The 17734-nt window shown below is 50.1% G+C and overlaps 1 protein-coding gene across 1 annotated transcript in view; it reads left to right on the top strand.

The window, feature by feature from the left end:
• Window positions 1-8983, top strand: part of LOC308278394 (CCA tRNA nucleotidyltransferase 1, mitochondrial-like) — a gene marked incomplete at both ends in the record, with an annotated part of 995237 nt that extends 986254 nt beyond the window's left edge. The window contains 4 exon segments of the mRNA XM_080718147.1: window positions 1722-1817; window positions 2188-2290; window positions 8503-8618; window positions 8863-8983. Of these exon segments, the coding sequence (XP_080574273.1) occupies window positions 1722-1817; window positions 2188-2290; window positions 8503-8618; window positions 8863-8983 (436 nt within the window).
• Between the last annotated feature and the right edge of the window lie 8751 nt (window positions 8984-17734).

Here is a 17734-nt window from a genome sequence, read left to right as displayed (position 1 = left end):
CCCCGGGACCTGGGGTCCGCCCGGGACAGGGGCCCCTCGCATTGCTACTTAGCTCGAGCAGCCAGCCTTCCTCTGTTTGGATGGGATCTGTGTGTTTGGAAGCCTGTCCAGAAACAGAATAGTTCCTGATTGCCTTTCACAGCAGAAATCTCATCTCTTTTGAAAGGTCTAATGTGTTTTTCATTTCTGCTTATTAATGCTTGCATGATTACAAGCAATTTGCCCGTGATTTGAAGAGTGTGGAGGGCGTTTGAAGGTGCCACATGCCACCGTGTGGCGAAGGGAGACGCACTGCAAGCAGTTCTGACACTTTTTTTGGGTGGTTGTTTTTAAACTAAGCTCCAGAATTATGACCGCTTTATAAAAGTCTTGCGGTAGCTAAATTCCAGGTGGTGGAAAATCTTTCCACAAAAATACTGTAAATAATTACGCAGACCATCTGGTTAGATGCTTTGCTCCCCATTTCATGGGAGGAGGGGGAAGAGGAGGAAAGAAAGAATCTGCTTTCTGCAGGGGCAGGTTTTATTTCTTGTGATAATCAGTTGTAGGATTACAGTGCTGATTTAAAAACTTTAGTTTTTAAATCACATGCTAACAGCTGAAGTCAGCATTGCTTCAGAAAAAAGAAACTGCTCACAGAAGCACAGCCCGCACTTGCCGAGTCTGCCCGTGAGCTGGGCTGCGGACGAGCGAGGCGCCTAGTGCCCCCACTGTGCTACCGAGGCAGGCGCGGAAAGGGCAGTCTCTGCCCATGATTGCAGAAGCCGGGTCCGCTACTACCCTGGGAAGGCAGGGAATTTCATTTTGCCTCCTGTCTTCCTGGCTTTCTTGTCTCTGCTGTCTAGTTTGGGCAAAGCTGAGGCAACCAGGTATGTTGTTTGTATTCCTCCTAATTAAAAAGAATCTGAGAAACACTCTGGCTTACTTAAATGAAATTTCTTTGATACCAAGAATTGTACCAACGAGAAGAAATAAGAAAAAGAGGTGTGGTGGCGCACTTGGGAGGCTGAGACCGGAGGATCGTGGTTCGTGGCCAGCCTCAGCTTCTTAGTGAGGCCCTCTGCAACTTAGTGAGGCCCTGTTTCAAAATAAAGAATAAAATAGGGCTGGGGGTGTAGCTCAGAGGTAGAATGCCCCTGGGTTCCATCCCTAGTACTGAAAAAAAATTTAATGGAGGGCACGATATACTTTCTTGTATGTCAGCTTTTTTTGTGTGTGTGGTACTGTGGATCGAACCTAGGCCATTCTACCTTTGAGCTACACCCCCAGCCCTACTTCATTTTTATTTTGAAACAGGGTCTCACTAAGTTGCCAGGGCCTCCCTCAAACCTGAATCCGCCTGTCTCAGCTTCCCAGGTACCGCAGGCATGCACCATGGTGCAGGCTTGTGTGTCAGCTTTGAACTTTTAAGCATATTCTCAGTGCACGCCTATTATCCCAGTACTTGAGAGGCTGAACAGGAGGATTGCAGGTTTGGGGCCAGCCTCAGCAACTTAGCATAGCCCTCAGCAACTGTTAGGATCCTGCTCCAAACTAAAAAATCAAACAGGGCTGGGGTATTGCTCAGAGGTAGAACAATTCAGTCCCTGACACCGCCAACCCCCTAGCGCATTCTCAGCGGTAGCGGTCCCTCTGCAGAGGGGCCTTGGCAACAAGGTGTAGTTAGCACGTGTGCGGAGCCTCCACAAAGCCCACCTCACATCTTCTCGCTTTGATTTCAGGGTGGATTATGTGGACTCTTTGGGGCGGTCCTGGTGCTGCATGAGAAAGGATTTGCCAGATTTGCTGGAGATGGATAAAACTCTTCAGGGGAGGCTGTACGTATGTGCTCTGCAAACCTTGGCCCAAGTCTTTTGTTAAGGCATAAGAATATTGATTGAATATTATATTGAGTCACTTGTTTGAAGGCCCAGAGTCCTGCCTTCCCTCTGGTAGCCCAAGGGGCAGCATGGGAAGGAAGGTTCCGTTAACTCATCTTTGTGCTGAGGCAAGATTGCAGGACGCTCGTGTAGCACGTGTGGTGCATGACTTAAATCGGGAGGTGGTGGTGCCGTGAGCCAGAGGCCTCTGTCAGGAGCTGTCGTCTCCATCAATAGTGGACCGTCTCTGTGGTCCAGCGGCCGGAGCAGAAGCGTTGCGGCCTCTCAGTCCGTATCTGAAGACAGTTTTCGCTCTGTTCCCCGTTAGATTTATTAGTCCTGCTAACGAAAAGACCTTGTCGGAAGATAGGAGGAAGGAGCTTCAGCGCCAGCAGTGGGAGGACGAGGAAAGGGAGGCGCTGAGGAGGCCCGTGGGGCCCGTCCACACACACAGACACAAACACACAGAGGGTTGGGGTGTAGTGCAGAGATAGAACACGCCCAGTTCAGTCCCCAGCACCTCAGGAAAGGGGGCTGGGAACCCGGGGATGTAGCTCAGTGGCACTTAGGGGTTCAGTCCCCAGTACTGGGGGGGGGAGAAGTGTATATAACACTTGACAAAAAAAACCAATTGACTGTAAACTTACCTGATTACTAGTAAATTCCAACAGCGCTCTTTCTTACTTTTGCTAGACTTTTCCTTTGGATACTGGTGGAAGCGACAGTCCAACCTCCGTGTTGAGCGAGACCCTGAGTTTGCCCCACCGTCGGATGACTTTGTGGGTCAGAAGAGGCCTGGCTCCTTCGGGATGCAGACGTGGAGCAGACCTGGCCCCGCCCAGGGGCACCCAGGGCAGTCTTGTGGCCAGAGGCAGGAGCCCGGCCCCGCACACCCGTCACCCTCTCCTGCCCCTGAAGGCCCGGCAGCAGCGCCCAGGGTCACCTTTGAAACCCTGGACGACATGATTTCATATTACAAACAAGACACGTGACCTCGAGAGCGTTCCGACTCGGGTTTGTGCTGTTGACGGTGCCTTCCTCTCCTGGAGCGGCAGAGAGAACTTGAGGGACCGAGGGCCGCCTGAGTCCTGGGCTTCCCCGGGAGGGACAAGCCTCAGGCGGCTCTGTGTTCGGGACCAGGACTCCTCTGGGCCTGGCTGTTGATTTCTCACTCGTGGTTGTGGAGGGCCTGTCCCCCCGCCCTGCGCTGCCGGCCCAGCGGTGACGCGTTCCCGTGATCGGTGAGCTGTGGAAGACTTGCAATGTTCTATAAAGCCTGACTGGGGAGCTTGGAACCCTGTCTGTTTCATCTCCACGTCTGACTTAGATGTCAGGGCTCCATTCCTTTACTTTTGCAAATACCGGCATGTAGGTGTCTTATTCCGAAGGTCTGGCTTCCAGCGCCTGGCTGGAGCGTAGATCAGGAGTTTCTGCCTTTTCTGCAGGCAGATGGGGCATCGCGTGGGCGCCAAGGGCCCAGTGTCCAAGGGACCCTGAAGCTGGCGGGGTGTTGATGCGCTTGAAGCAGGGACAGGGAGGGCCTTGCAAATCTGGAGGTGGGCGTTGAGGACCTTCCTTTTATTCTGGGAGCCCCTGGCACCCAGCGCTCTCGGCAGCCAGCTGGTAGTGTGTCCAGTGTGGGCGTGGCTCGAGGCAGCCAGTCCTGTTCAGAGACCAGCGCTCCTGAGTTGTAGCAAGTAGAACTTTTTATTTTTTTAATTAATTAATACTTTATTTTCGGGGTCCTGGAGGTTGAACCCAGGAGCGTTGTTACACCTCTGTACTACCCTGCCCTTTTATTGTTTGCTTTTTTTCTTTTCTTTTTTTGGTACTGGGTATGGAACCCAGGGGCCTTCTACCTCCAAGCTATACTCCCCAGCTTGCTTGCTTATTTATTTATTTATTTATTTATTTATTTATTTAATTTATTTATGCTGGGGATGGAACCCAGGGGCCTTCTACCTCCCCGCCCTATTTTCTATTTTATTTGGAAACAGGGTCTCACTGAGTTGCTGAGGGCCTCACTAAGTAGCTGAGGCTGGCTTCGAACCTGTGCGATCCTCCTGTCTCAGCCTCCCAAGCGCGGGGATGACAAGCGTGCGCCACCACGCCCGGCTTTTATTCTTTATTTTGAAACAGGGTCTCACTGAGTAGGAGCTGAGGCTGTCTGTGAACCGCGATCCTCCTGTCTCGGCCTCCCCAATACTAGGATTACAGGCATGTGCTACTACATCTGGTTTGACTAGACCTTTTTACTTTGCCCTCTCCTTTCACCCCCAAAACACCCCCACCCCAGGTTCTTTCTTCCTCTCTGGAGCCTGATTGATCAGGGCCTAGGGCTGCGTGGAGTGGAGCAGGGAGTCGCCCTCACTAACAAGGACCTCCGGGAGGCTCCAGGAGGCTAGCACGCCAGCACCACCCTGTCTCGAGTGTTCTCTCCACAGCTCCAGACAAGGATGAAGAACTGGGTACCAGGCCGGGCGGGCATCCTGCACGAATCCAGCACAAGTTGCGAGGGGCCGTAAGGACAGGGCAGGAGCGCACGGGGCCACCCCGTCTCATAAATAGCGCCCGGGAGGGTGGAGGGTCAGGGACTGGTCCAAGGTCGCACGCATCTGGGTGAGGAATCTGAGAAGTAACAGCCTATCTCTGCCCCGAGCGCTGTCCAGTGGCCTCTGCTCCCAGCCTGTCGCCCCGGTACCAAGTAAGTTTAGACCAAAGGTCTGAATTCTTAGGAATCTGCCTCCAGACTCCATCGAAAGGGCAAGATTGCTCATTTCTTCTGGACAGCAGAGATTTCGTTGGCGGTGTGTGAGCCCAGCTCTACCTGGCATTTCAGGCCCTAAGTTCTGGATGTCACCATTTGGTTTGGGGCTGGTTTTTTGTGTGTGTGAAGGGGTACAGGATGGAACCCAGGCGCATTCTACCTCCGAGCTCCACCCCAGCCCTATTTTTTTCCCCTTTATTTTTGAAATAGGGTGTCGCTGAGTTGCAGAGGACCTTGCTATACAAGTTCTTATGGGCCTGTTTTGTATTGAGAATTGACCTAGGAACATTCTACCTCCAACTACACCTGCAGCCGTTTTTATTCTTTATTTTGAAACAGGGTCTCACTGGGTTGCTGAGGCTGGCCTTGAATCTGTCATCCTCCTGTCTCAACTTCCCTCCCACTGACAGCAGTCCAGGCAGGCCCACCCGCCTCACTTTGGGCCTTGTTTTGCACCAGTGTCTCCAGCAGGGGGCAGGAGCGTGCTTGCCTTTCAGACTGGTGCTCTAAAGGAGCACTGCTTCATAGAAATGCCACACAGAGTCAGGCGCCGGGAAGCACAAGGGCCCTCTGCGACTCAGGGAGACCCTGTTTCAAAATAAAGAATAAAAAATAGGGCTGGGGTAGAGCTCAGAGATAGAAGGCCCCTGGGTCCCATCCCCAGTACCACCAAAAAAAACCCAAACAAACAGTAAGTCGGTGTAGAGGTGCATTCGTATAATTCCAGTTCTTCAGAGGCTGGGACAGGAGGACCACGGGTTCAAGGCCAGCCTCACCCATGTAAGGACCAGCTGGGCGCACGCTTGTAATCCCAGCATTCGGAAGGCTGAGATCAGAGGATCATGGTTCGAGGCCAACCTCAGCTACTACCTAGGCCCTTTGCAACTCAGTGAGACCCTGTTTCAAAATAAAGAATAAAAAATAGTGCTGGGGGTGCCGCTCAGAGGTAGAATGTCCCTGGGTTCCATCCCCAGTACTAAAAAAAATTTTTTTTTAATTTAAAAAGTAAGTCAGGCGTGGCGGTGCATTCCTGTAATATCAGAGCCTGGGGACTGACTGGAGGTGTGGCTTAGCACTAGACAGTGGATTGCACCCTAGGTTCAAGCCCCAGGATCCCCCTCTCAACACAGCACAAGCCGAAGAACCTGTGACAAGAGTGAAATTATATTTGACTCAGCCGAGTATATCCAAACTGCCCAAACAGTCAATTCATGGAAATTATTGGTGAGATATTCTACATTTCTGTTTTGGTTCAAGGATCAAGACCAAGGCCTCGTTCATGCTACACAGGCGCCTTACCACTGAGATCCATCTGAAGCCACTTCCTTTTTAAAATTTTAGATGCGGTCTCAGTAATTGTTTAAGCTGGCCTCCAGCCTCGTGATCCTCCTGACTCAGCCTCCCAAGCAACTGGCACTACAGGTATCACGATATTCAGCTTATATTTTTCCTCAAAGAAATGTTTTCAAAGTCCACGGGGTTTCTCTAATTGGAGGCTATGTTATCTGGAATATTTGATCTGTGTGGGGTTTTTGTTGTTTTTGTGGGTTTTTTTTTTTTGGAAGTACTGAGGATGGAACCCAGGGGCATTGTACCTCCGAGCTACACCTCCAGCCCTATTATTTATTTATTTTTTAAATTTTGGAACAGGGTCTCACTGAGTTGCGGAGGGCCTCACTAAGTAGCTGAAGCTGTCTGCGAACTGTGATCCTCCTGTCTCAGCCTCCCAAGCGTGGGGATTACAAGTGCGCACCACCATATCCAGCCTTTTTTTTTTTTTTTTTTACTAGTGGTTGAACCCGGAGGCATTCTACTTCTGAGCTGCACCCTCAGCCCTATTTTATTTTTTATTTTGAAACAGAGTCTTGTTAAGTTGCTAAAGGACCTTAACTGAATTGCTGAGGCTGTCCTCAAACCTGCAATCCTATATCAGCCTCCCAACTACAGGTGTGCATCACCAGACTCATCCTGATCTGTATTTTAATGTCATAAAAGGATCAGTTGATGGCCAGGCGTGGTGGCTCACGCTTGTAATCCCAGCCTTGGGAGGCTGAGACAGGAGGATTGTGGGTTTGAGGACAGCCTCAGCTACTTAGGCCCTCTGCAACTTACTGAGACCTTGTTTTAAAATAAAGAATACAAAATAGGGCCGGGGATGTAGCTTGGAATAGAATACCCCTAGGTTCCATCCTAGTACTACAAAAAAAAAAAAATGAAATGAAATATTCAATTGAGAAAAGTAGATGTCTATCAGGGTTGTTCCAAACATAATAAACACACATAAGAGTTTTCTAATAGCCAAATTAAATATTGAGTTTTAGGGGTTTTTTTTTTTGTGTGTGTGTGTGTATGTGTGTGTGTGTGTGTGTGTGTGTTACTAGGGATGGAACCCAGGGGCTTTATACCTCCGGGCCACAGTCCCAGACCTTTTTTTTTTTTTTTACGGGTCTGGAGATGGAATCCAGGGGCATTCGACCTCCAAGCTACACTCCCTGCCCTATTTTTTTAAAATTAATTAATTTATTTTTTAAATTGGTGCATTGTAGTCATATATCATCACATTGGAGTACAAGACTTGAGAGGATATACAAGCACACATCATCCAATTAGCCCTCATCCAGCCCCCAACCCATTCCCTCCCCCTCCCTCCATCCCACGCTTCTTTGGTGATTAAGTTTGATACATTTGTTTATGTACCTCCTGCGTTTTAAAGAGGCTCCATCCTCCACTATTACATACCCTCTGATTGGTCACATTAGTTGCTTCACTATAGGGCCCTTTCTATAGCTCAACCTCTTCCTGTTGCCCCTTTCCTCCTAGTTATTGCTGATTAGGAGAAGCATCTGATTTATATTTTCTGCGATATTTCTCTGTGCATGCTGCGTTGCAAGTACTGATCCCACTCTTGACGGCCCCAGTAGTGGCCTGGCTACTCAGTGGACTGATCCAGACCTCGCTGGCTCAAGCAGCGGCCTTGCTTCATGGGAGGCCCCGGTTCTGATCTTGCTGGCCCCCACACCAGCATAACCCCTCAGCTGGCTTTGATCCCGGCCTTGGAGGCCGCAGGAGTGGCCTTGCCTCACGGCAGGCTCCGATGCTGGCCATTGGCCCCTGCACCGGCCTAAACCCTCAGCAGGATTCCAATCCCAGCCTCAGAGGCCCCAGCACCGGCCTAGCCTCATGGCAGGCTCCACTGCCGGCCTCGCTGGCCCCAGCACCGGCCTAACCCTACAGCAGGCTCCGATCCCAGCCTCAGAGGCACCAGCACCGGCCTTGCCTCACAGGAGGTTCCGATGCTGGCTTCGCTGGCCTCAGCACCAGCCTAACCCCTCGGCAGGCTCTTATCCCGGCCTCGGAGGCCCTAGTACCGGCCTTGCCTCACATCAGACTCTGATGCCGGCCTCGCTGGCCCCAGCACCGGCCTAACCCCTCGGCAGGCTCTTATCCTGGCCTCGGAGGCCCCAGTACTGGCCTTGCCTCACAGCAGGCTCTGATGCCGGCCTCGCTGGCCCCAGCACTGGCCTAACCCCTTGGCAGGCTCTTATCCCGGCCTCGGAGGCCCCAGTACTGGCCTTGCCTCACGGCAGGCTCCGATGCTGGCCTTGCTGGCCCTAGCACCGGCCTAACCCCTCGGCTCCCTGCCTTATTTTTTATTCTTTACTTTGAAACCGGGTCTCACTGAGCTGCGGAGGGCCTCACTAAGTAGCTGAGGTTATCCACGAACCGCGATTCTTCTGTCTCAGCCTCCCAAATGCTGGGATTACAAGCGTGTGCCGTCATGCCTGGCTGAGTTTTAGACGTAATGAAATTAAAATCAAGTTCTCTGGTCCGGCTCACCTCGTTTGGAAGCGCCCCAGCCCTGTGCATCTTCTGCAGTTGAACTGGACGGCACAGCCCCAGATGACCTGTTCGCATAGGCTTTATGGTCCCATCACCTACAATCTTCCTGTTAGTAAGGAAAGGATTGGCAGCCAGCTATTACCAGGCATACGGTAAGTATTCATTACCGTAATGCCAGTAAAGGAATTCTGTGTCTGGGTATCACGCGGGAGCAGGCACACGGCACAAGCTCCTTGAGAGGATGTCCCCACCCCTGAGCCTTTGTGGAGCCCAGTGAAAGGTGTTGGAAGACATTGCTTTGAATTACATTTTCATTGTAATCTCCCCTCCAGGCCTCTGGGTGTTCGGGTACAGTTCATTTGAATTGGCTCCATAAGTCCTTGTTTTCGCTTGCAGAACATTCCCAGTGGAGCGCATTCAATCCATATACGTGAGCTCCAGCTCAAAGACCCACGGGGTCATCTACCCCCCAACAGCCCAGGGCCTGGCCTCCCGCTCAGCTGTGACACACAGTTGAGGCAGTAGAGTTTGGAATTTGGAACGGGGTGGGGACTGGCCTTTACAGTTAACACACAATGGCCACAGCTGATGTGGTCGGTTTCCTTGTAAGCCGGGAAACCGAGCTGAGCCATTTGGATCTCAGGTTCCAGAAAACACTTCTCAGCTTGGGTAAGTGCTGGCCACTGAGAAGAAGGTGTCGAGCCTCAAACACAGGAGGCCAAGCCCCTGGTCCCGACACCTGCCCCTCCTCCGTCCTGGCGTGCTGGGGCCTCTTGCTGGTGGAGGCTCTGGGCATCTATCTCGCATTTTAAGAGTGTTACTGCGGGCCAGGGGCCAGGGACTATGGGGTTGGTGTGTAACTAGACAAACGAGAAGTTAAAATGTTCTCACGGAGCAGAGTGTGTTGTGAAAACCTCTCACCCTGGCCTGGGGCTCACGATCTGCTGTGGCCGTGTTCAGTAAATCCAGGGCTGCGTTTGATACGTTTGCGCATAGTGAATACGGGTTTGGTGCCTGGGTGTTGAGGGACAGGGCTTTTTTCTTTCCGGCTCTCAGTTGAAACGACAGTTTTAACTGCCATGTTGTCCCCTCCCTGAAAGCTCATGTGCTTGGTGGACACGTGGGCTGGTTTTAGGATTGGCCTTGGGGTGCTCTGCGCCCTCTTCTGTTTCTGCTTAATTAGCAGTAATTAAGTTTCCTGAGCTCGAACATGGGACTCCTGCTTCTCCTCGACCACGCACACCACTCTTTCCACATGATCACTGGATTCAGGATTTTTTTTTTTTTTTTTTTTTTTTTGTGGTACTAGGGATGGGACCCAGGGGCATTCTACCGCCAAGCTACACCCCTTGCCCTATTTTTGATTATTGCAGAGGGCCTCACTAAGTAGCTGAGGCTGTCCGTGAACCGTGACCCTCTGGTCTCAGCCTCCCGAATGCTGGGAGATTACAAGCGTGTGCCACCAAGCCCGGCTCAGGATTCTTTTTGGAGAACAAGAAAATACCAACTGGGTGCAGTGGTGCACACCTATATTTCCAGTATCTGGGAGGCGGAGACAGGAGGATTATGGGTTCAAAGGCAGCTGTAGCAACTTGGCAAGACCTCAGCAACTTAGCTAGACTCTGTTTTAAAATAAATTTTATAAAGAGCTGGGGGGTGTAGCTCAGAGGTACAGTGCTCCCAGGTTCAATCTGCAGCACCAAAAAAGAAGAAGAACAACAAGAAAAAATAAGAAAATACAAGAGTAAGCCTTGGTTTGTCTTTTTGCCTAGAATAATCCTTATTTTAAATCTTTGTTAAATCTTTGTATATCTCTGCTTCTAAGCTTTTCATCTGTACAGGCATTTATGGGACATGTTAATGTACAATGTGCTATTTGGTCTTTTTTTCCCCTTTTACCCTCTTGGTTATTTATTTATTTATTTAATTTTGCAGTCCTGGGGATGGAGCCTGGGGCATTCTACCTCCGAGTGACACCCCAGCCCTATTTTTTATTTTGAAACAGGGTCTCACTGAGTTGCAAAGGGCTTTGCTAAGTAGCTAAGGCTGGCCTTGAACCGCGATCTTCCTGTCTCAGCCTCCCAATGCTGGGATGACGAGGGTGCGCCATCACGCCCAGCTCTAGCCTATTATTTTAATGACCGCCTAATAGTTTGTGAGGATAACACACAGGATTGTTGGGCTGTTCTGTTGTTGTCTGCACTACTTCACCGTTGGGGCCGGGGTGGCCAGGAGTGTGTTGGTTTAACGCCCACCCGTGCCTTCGCCCCTCCTTTAAAGGTCATCCTCATCAGTTACATAGTGAGGCCTCTGCAACCCAGTGAGACCCGGCTTCAAAATGAAGAAGGAAAAATAGGCTGGGGGTGTAGCTCGGAGGTAGAAGGTTCCTGGGTCCCATCCTCGGTACAGCAAAAAAAAAAAAAAAAAAAAAAAAAAAAAAAAGAAAGAAAAAGATGATCGTCAGGGGCACGGTGGTACATACCTGCAATCCCAGTGCTTGGGCATCTGAAGCAGGGCCAGCAAGACCCTGTTTCAGAATTACACGTAAAACAGGGTAGGGACTGTAGCTCCAAGGTAGAACATTTCTGGATTCCAGCCCCAATACCAAAACACAAGATTTTATTCTATTGAATTAATTAATCTATTTATTTATTTTGCGGTACCAGGGATAGAATCCAGGGACATTCTATCTCTGAGCTATACCCTCAGCCTTATTTTATTATTTATTTATTTTTGTGGTACTGATTGAACCCAGGGACATTCTACCTCTGAGCTATACCCCCAGCCCTATTTTATTTATCTTTTGTTTATTTTTTTGGTTGTACTGGATATGGAGTCCAGAGGCATTCTACCTCCGAGCCACACCCCCAGCCCTATTTTTTATTCTTTATTTTCAAACAGGCTCTCACTGGGTTGCAAAGGGCCTCACTAAGTAGCCGAGGTTGCCCACGAACTGCGATCCTCCTGTCTCAGCCTCCTGAATGCTGGGGTGACAAGTGTCATCCCAGCCCCCACGCCCGGCTCCCAAAAAGATTTTCACACTTAGGAGCACTGGTCCCAAGTGGTCATGTTTAGGTTCCTTGCCAGGACCTGTTAGAGACCCATCTCCACAAGGGCCCCTACTTAGTGAGGCTCTCAGCAACTTAGTGAGACCCTGTTTCCATATAAAAGTATAAAATAGGTTCGAAGCCAGCCCCTGTGAATCCCCTCCGGGTCGGGCAGGAAAAAGCCACTGAAGTATTCCATAAATTTTAACTTCTAAACTAGTCTTCATACCATATGGAAGCAAAGAAGCTTATAGAGTTTGTCTCATTCTTGTTATTAAACTGGGAAAAGCCTTGGAGGGCAAAGGTAAGACAGCCCCAGCAGGCCATGGCTCGCCCTGATTGGGCCATGTCTAGCCATGACCTCACAAAGAGCCTCTGTGTGGTGTCAGGGTCTGGGTATATAAGGACCTGGCTGTTACTGGGCATTTGTCCATTGAGTACAGGGAGCTCGTGTGTGGTGACCTGTAGGACTATGTCTTGGTGCTTGTGTGGCTTCGAACCTGTGCCAGGGGCACCACTTAACGCTGGGCTGTGTGGTTAAAGGTTGAAGATAGCATGGGGTATACTTAAACACACCTAGACGGTATACATCATCACCCCGCCGGCTGCCTCCGCGCTCAGGAGATACGGTAAACACAGGGCGTGGGAGGCCGCTCAGGGTGCACGACCTGTAGAGCTTGAAACAGCCTGGTGTGGCTGCGTATCCCCCTCCCTGCGTTGATGGAGGCTTATCCAAAGGTGGTGTTGCTAACAGGTGCCGTGACCCTTTAAAAGGTAGGACCTAGCCGGGCGTGGTGACGCACGCTTGTAATCCCCGCACTTGGGAGGCTGAAACAGGAGGATCGCACAGGTTCGAAGCCAGCCTCAGTTACTTAGCGAGGCTCTCAGCAACTTAGTGAGACCCTGTTTACAAATAAAATAGGAAATGGGTCTGGGAGTATAGCCCGGAGGTAGAAAAGCCCTGGCTTCCACCCACAGTATCCCCTCACACACACGCGTAGGACCTAAGCCAGGCGTGGTACGATTATGCTTGTCATCCCAGCATTCGGGAGGCTGAGATCGGAGGATCACAGTTTGTAGCCAGCCTCAGCTACTTAGCAAGGCCCTTTGCAACTTAGTGAGACCCTGTTTCAAAATAAAGAATAATAAGTAGGGCTGGGAGCTGGACGTGGTGGCTCACGCTTGTCATCCCAGCATTCTGGAGGCTGAGACTGGAGGATCGCAGTTGGGGAAAGCCTCAGCTACTTAGTGAGGCCCTCCATAACCTAGTGAGACCATGTTTCAAAAATAAAGAATAAAAAATAGGGCAGGAGGTGTAGCTTGGAGGTAGAATGTCCCTGGGTTCCATCTCAGTACTGAAAGAATATATAGATAAAATGACCTAGTAGAAGGTCCTGGGGCATGCCCTCTGAGGAGCCGTGGGGCTCCTGTCTGTCTGTGATGAGATCAGCCCCACCACGGACTCGCCACACAGCAGTATGCAGTACCTACAGAAGTGGCCTGACAGCCAGGCGGGGTGGCGCACACCTGTAATCCCAATTCTTGGGAGGCAGACACAGGAGGTTGTGGGTTCAAGGACAGCCTTAGAAATAATGAGACCCTCCCCAACCTAGAAAGACTTTTATTTATTTATTTATTTATTTATTATTATTATTATTATTATTATTTTTTGGTGGTACTGGGGTTCCTGGAAGCCCTTCTACCTCCGGGCTACACTCCCAGACCTATTTTTACATTTTCATTTTTGGAAACAGGGTCTCCTAAGCTAGCGCGCGCAGCTGGCTTCGAACCTGCGCGATCCTCCTGTCTCCGCCTCCCAAGCGCGGGGATTACAAGCGTGCGCCACCACACCCGGCAGAAAGACTCTTTTAAACCAAAAAAGCAAAACAGGGCTGGGATGTAGTCTGGAGGTAGAATGCCAGAGGTAGGGTTTCCATCCTCAGTACCACACACATATACACAGATACACACACAAACAAAAAAATAGGAAAAAGGAAAGTAGCCTGTCTCAGGTAATCTGCTAGAGTAACACAAAACTGACTAATATTCTGTTTTACAGTAAACTTTCGTTTTTGTAAATTGGAGTTTTGGGTTCTGTTTTGTTTTAGGATACTCGGGGCATTTTACCTCCAAGCTCTGCCCTCAGCCCTGTTTATTTTTTTTAAATTTGGAAACAGGGTCTTGCTAAGTTATTAAGAGCCCTGTTAAGTTGCTGAGGCTGGCCTCTAACCGCGATCCTCCTGTCTCAGCTTCTGCAGGACTGGGGCTGCAGGCGCGCACCCCCAGGCTTCCGCTGCCTGGCGGTTCCTTCCCCTTCCCCTGGGCACCCCAGTGCTGCTGCTTTTTGACTGCTTTTATTTTCTTCACGCTTCTATCTCATTGTAAACATTCTTCTGTCGTAAGAGTATCATATATTACAAGCCAACCTCGTTCTGTTTTGCCTTTCAGACACTGAGCCACGTCAGCGCGAGGCCCAGGTCTCAGTGAGAGAAAAATTAATGGCGGAATAAAAGTGGGATAAATGGAAAGGCTCATGTGATGATGGTCTGACGTGGCTGGTGGTCGGGAGCGGTGTTCGATGACAGGCAAGTAGAGAAACCTAAAGGATGTGACGTTTGGAGGGAGGTAATGAAGGGATGATGTGGGGGGACCACGATGTTTCAGGAGCCCCGCCCAACTGCTGTGGTGTGTGGCAGACTTGGATTCATGACTTCCTGCGTCACAATAACCTCATGGCTCAAAATGGCTGCTGGGTGCATAAACATGTGTTGACAAGGACGCAGAGGAACTGGAATTCTCGGAGCAGTGCTAGTGGGACTGCAGCATAGTCACTTGGGAAACGGTCTGGCAGTTCTTCAAAAATTACACCTCACTAGGCGTGGTGTCACACACCTGTTATTCCTCTACTGGGGAGGCTGAGAAAGGAGGATGTAGATTCTAGGCCAGCCTCAGCAATTTCCCAATACTCTCGACAACCCAGCGAGACCCTGTTTTAAAACTGAAAATAAAAGAGCTATTTGGGGGGCACTGAAATTAAATAACAGGGACAGTCTGTTGGCACTGCACGTAGAAATTCACGCAGGAGTTGGTAACAGCATTCTTCTTCAATCAGCCAACATGGGGAAGCAACCAGAGTGTCCATTAACTCACGAGGAGATCAGTGAGTGGTCTGTCCATAAAAGGAACGCTATTCAGCCGTGAAAAGGAATGGCGCAGTCACACGTGCTGTGATGTGGATGGATTTTCCAAACATTATTCCAAATGAAAACAGCCAGTCGTAAAAGACCATATGCTATCTGGTTCCATTCGTAGGAAATGTCCCCAGCAAGCAGACCTATAGAGACAGGAACTAGATGAACGGTTGCCTGGGGGAAAGGGGGAATGCGGAGTGATTGCTAACGGGGTTCCTTTGGAGGACGTGACGAGATGTGCCTAAAATTAGGTAGAGACGTTGGCTGCACATCTCTGTGAAACACTGAGAACCATTGTGCACATTCAGAGGGGTGAATTGTATGGTATGTGAATTACATCTCAACAAGAGAACTTGAAAAGCCAGCTTTTATCTGTTTGTATATCATATATTTCAAATAAACCTGAAAAGTAAGGAACTTAAGGAGAGGGGAATTCCTAAACCAATAAACACTGTGGGGAATTTCAAGGATTAGTGAGCTTCTCCTCCTCTGGGCCTTGACTTAAGAAAGAAAAGAGAAAGAGAAAATCCGCCTGCAGGGCCCGGCTTGGATCCCCCTTGTCTACATAACCACGGTTCTGAGTGGCGTCTTTGTTCTATAGACTTAACATTTCAAAAAAATGAATCTATTTTTCTGAGTCTGCAAGCTGAGAAAGGGAGATGCCAGGGGTCGTCGGCCTGCAGACACAGGAAGCCCCTTTATCTACAAGCCGCAGGGATGGAGGAGGCTCTGCCCTATGGAGGTTTATTTTTATATTTTGTGGGTCTGGGGATGGAACCCAGGGGCATTTGACATCCAAGCTACACCTCCCGCCCTGTTTTTCATTCTTTATTTTGAAACTGGGTCTCACTGAGTTGCCAAGGGCCTCACTGAGTAGCTGAGGCTGTCCGCGAACCACGATCCTCTGGGCTCGGCCTCCCAAATGCTGGAATTACAAGCGTGCGCCACCATGCCTGGCTTTATTCTTTATTTTCAGTCTCACTGAGTTGCAGAGGGCCTCACTAAGTAGCTGAGGCTGTTGGTGAACCACGATCCTCCTGTCTCAGACTCCCAAATGCTGGGATGACAAGCGTGCGCTACCATGCCTGGCTTGGAGATTTTGCTCGTGATAGGTAGAAGGCTCCAGGAAGTAGGGGTGTGTCTGGAGAGGCCTGGGGCATGGGGTGTGGACAGGCAAGTCTTGCTCATCACAGTTCCTCATCAGCAAGAGAGGAAAGATAACATGCTCCTCGGCCCAGCCTGGCCACATACCCACTCTGTAGGCGCGGCTGGCGTGTACCTGGAATAGTGTATTCTTGGGGTCGCTCTAGCAAACGGGATTTGAGAAGGGAGAGGATTAGGATTGTCTGGTGTGGACGAGGTGGAGGAGGAGTGGTTGTCAGGGTGGAAGGTCATAAAAGAGATGGTTATTGGGAGGCTGTGACAGGAGGATCCTAGGTTTGAGGACAATTTATAATAATAACAATGATACTTTATTGTTATAAGTAGTAATTATTAATTGTTATAGTTAGTATATTATAACTAGTATAATTAGTAAGAATTATAATTATAATTAGTAAGAATTAGAGATACCCAGTAATTACCACATGGTAATTCATTGCTGCTGGCCAGCTGACCCAGTCGTGAGTCTGCTAAACCTCCTCCAGGTTCACACTTGATCACCACTCAGAACCCGCAAGCTCTTCTGTGACGGTGGGAAAGTATCTGTGACCGTCCACTGACTTTAAGGTACACGTTTCTCAGCCTTCACCAGCTCTGATGTCGCGACACGTCTTACAGTCCATGAGGGCCCGTCGATTTCCCTCTAGTAAGGTCGCGCGTCCTGCAATCGCTGGTGTCTTGGATTTGATGAAACACTCTCAGTTTTATGAAGCGCTGAGCTGTGCAGGCGCATTTTCCTCGGCCCTCCAAGCGGGCACTGATGTGCCTGTTGGATCATTCCCGGCCCTTCCCGGCCTTGCAGCCGAGCGCCTCCACGTCACCAGTCCCTGGAGAGCCAGCCGACAAATGTCCTTTTGTTTTTGCAAGTTTTTTTTTTCTTCTTTTTTTGGTGGTACTGGGGTTCCTGGAAGCCCTTCTACCTCTGGGCTACACTCCCAGACCTATTTTTATTTTTAAGGTTTTTATTTAGAAATAGGGTCTCCTAAGCCAGCGCGCATGGCTGGCTTCGAACCTGCGCGATCCCGGGGATTACAATCGTGCGCCACCACGCCCGGCTGTTTTTGCAAACGTTTAATCAGTAGACCCCAGGCGTGCCTTCCACCTTTGGATCTATAACTCTAAAAGGTGCAGTGAGACCTTCCCCATACCTGGACTTGCGCTCCTCCAGCCCCCAGCCTCCTGCTGTGCTGCCGGGCCCTGTGGCTGTCCCTGGAGCTTTTCTGGGAACATCCTCATAACCAGGCCTTCTGCTTATTTTATTTTATTTTATTGCAGTACTGGGGCTGAAACCCAGGGTCATTCTACCTCCAAGCTACACCTTCAGCATTATTATTATTATTATTATTATTATTATTATTATTATTATTATTATTGTACCAGGGAGGGAGTCCAGGGCATTCTACCTCTGAGCTTCACCCCCCTGCCCTATTTTTTATTCTTTATTTGGAAACAGGGTCTCACTGAGTTGCAGAGGGCCTCACTAAGTAGCTGAGGCTGTCCGCGAACCGTAATCCTCCAGTCTCAGCCTCCCCAATGCTGGCATTCCACATCCGGCTTGACCAGGCCCTTCTAAAGCAGCTCACAGCACTGATGTCTCTGGGAAGGGAAGGGCGGGAACATCCCTTTGCCCTGTGGCAGGGGAATCACCCATGATTTCCTTCTCCTTCCTGGATAGGAACAGCTGCCTCGGATGATCTGTGGAGGCCGGATGATCTGTGGAGGCCGTCTCAGCACTCCGCCGGCCACCAAGGCGCCTTGCTAGGTTTCTGCTCTCGGCCGTCTCTCAGAGCCCTCTCAGTCTTTACCGCTACAGATGCCCTCTCCTCCGAGATGGACTTTATCTCTTAGCACTGTGCACCCTCAGACACC

Source organism: Muscardinus avellanarius (genome assembly GCF_963383645.1).
Source record: "Muscardinus avellanarius genome assembly, chromosome: 22".
Classification (NCBI taxonomy): domain Eukaryota; kingdom Metazoa; phylum Chordata; class Mammalia; order Rodentia; family Gliridae; genus Muscardinus; species Muscardinus avellanarius.
The sequence above is the reverse complement of the archived record's forward strand: the minus strand, read 5'-3'. Positions and strand labels throughout refer to the sequence as shown.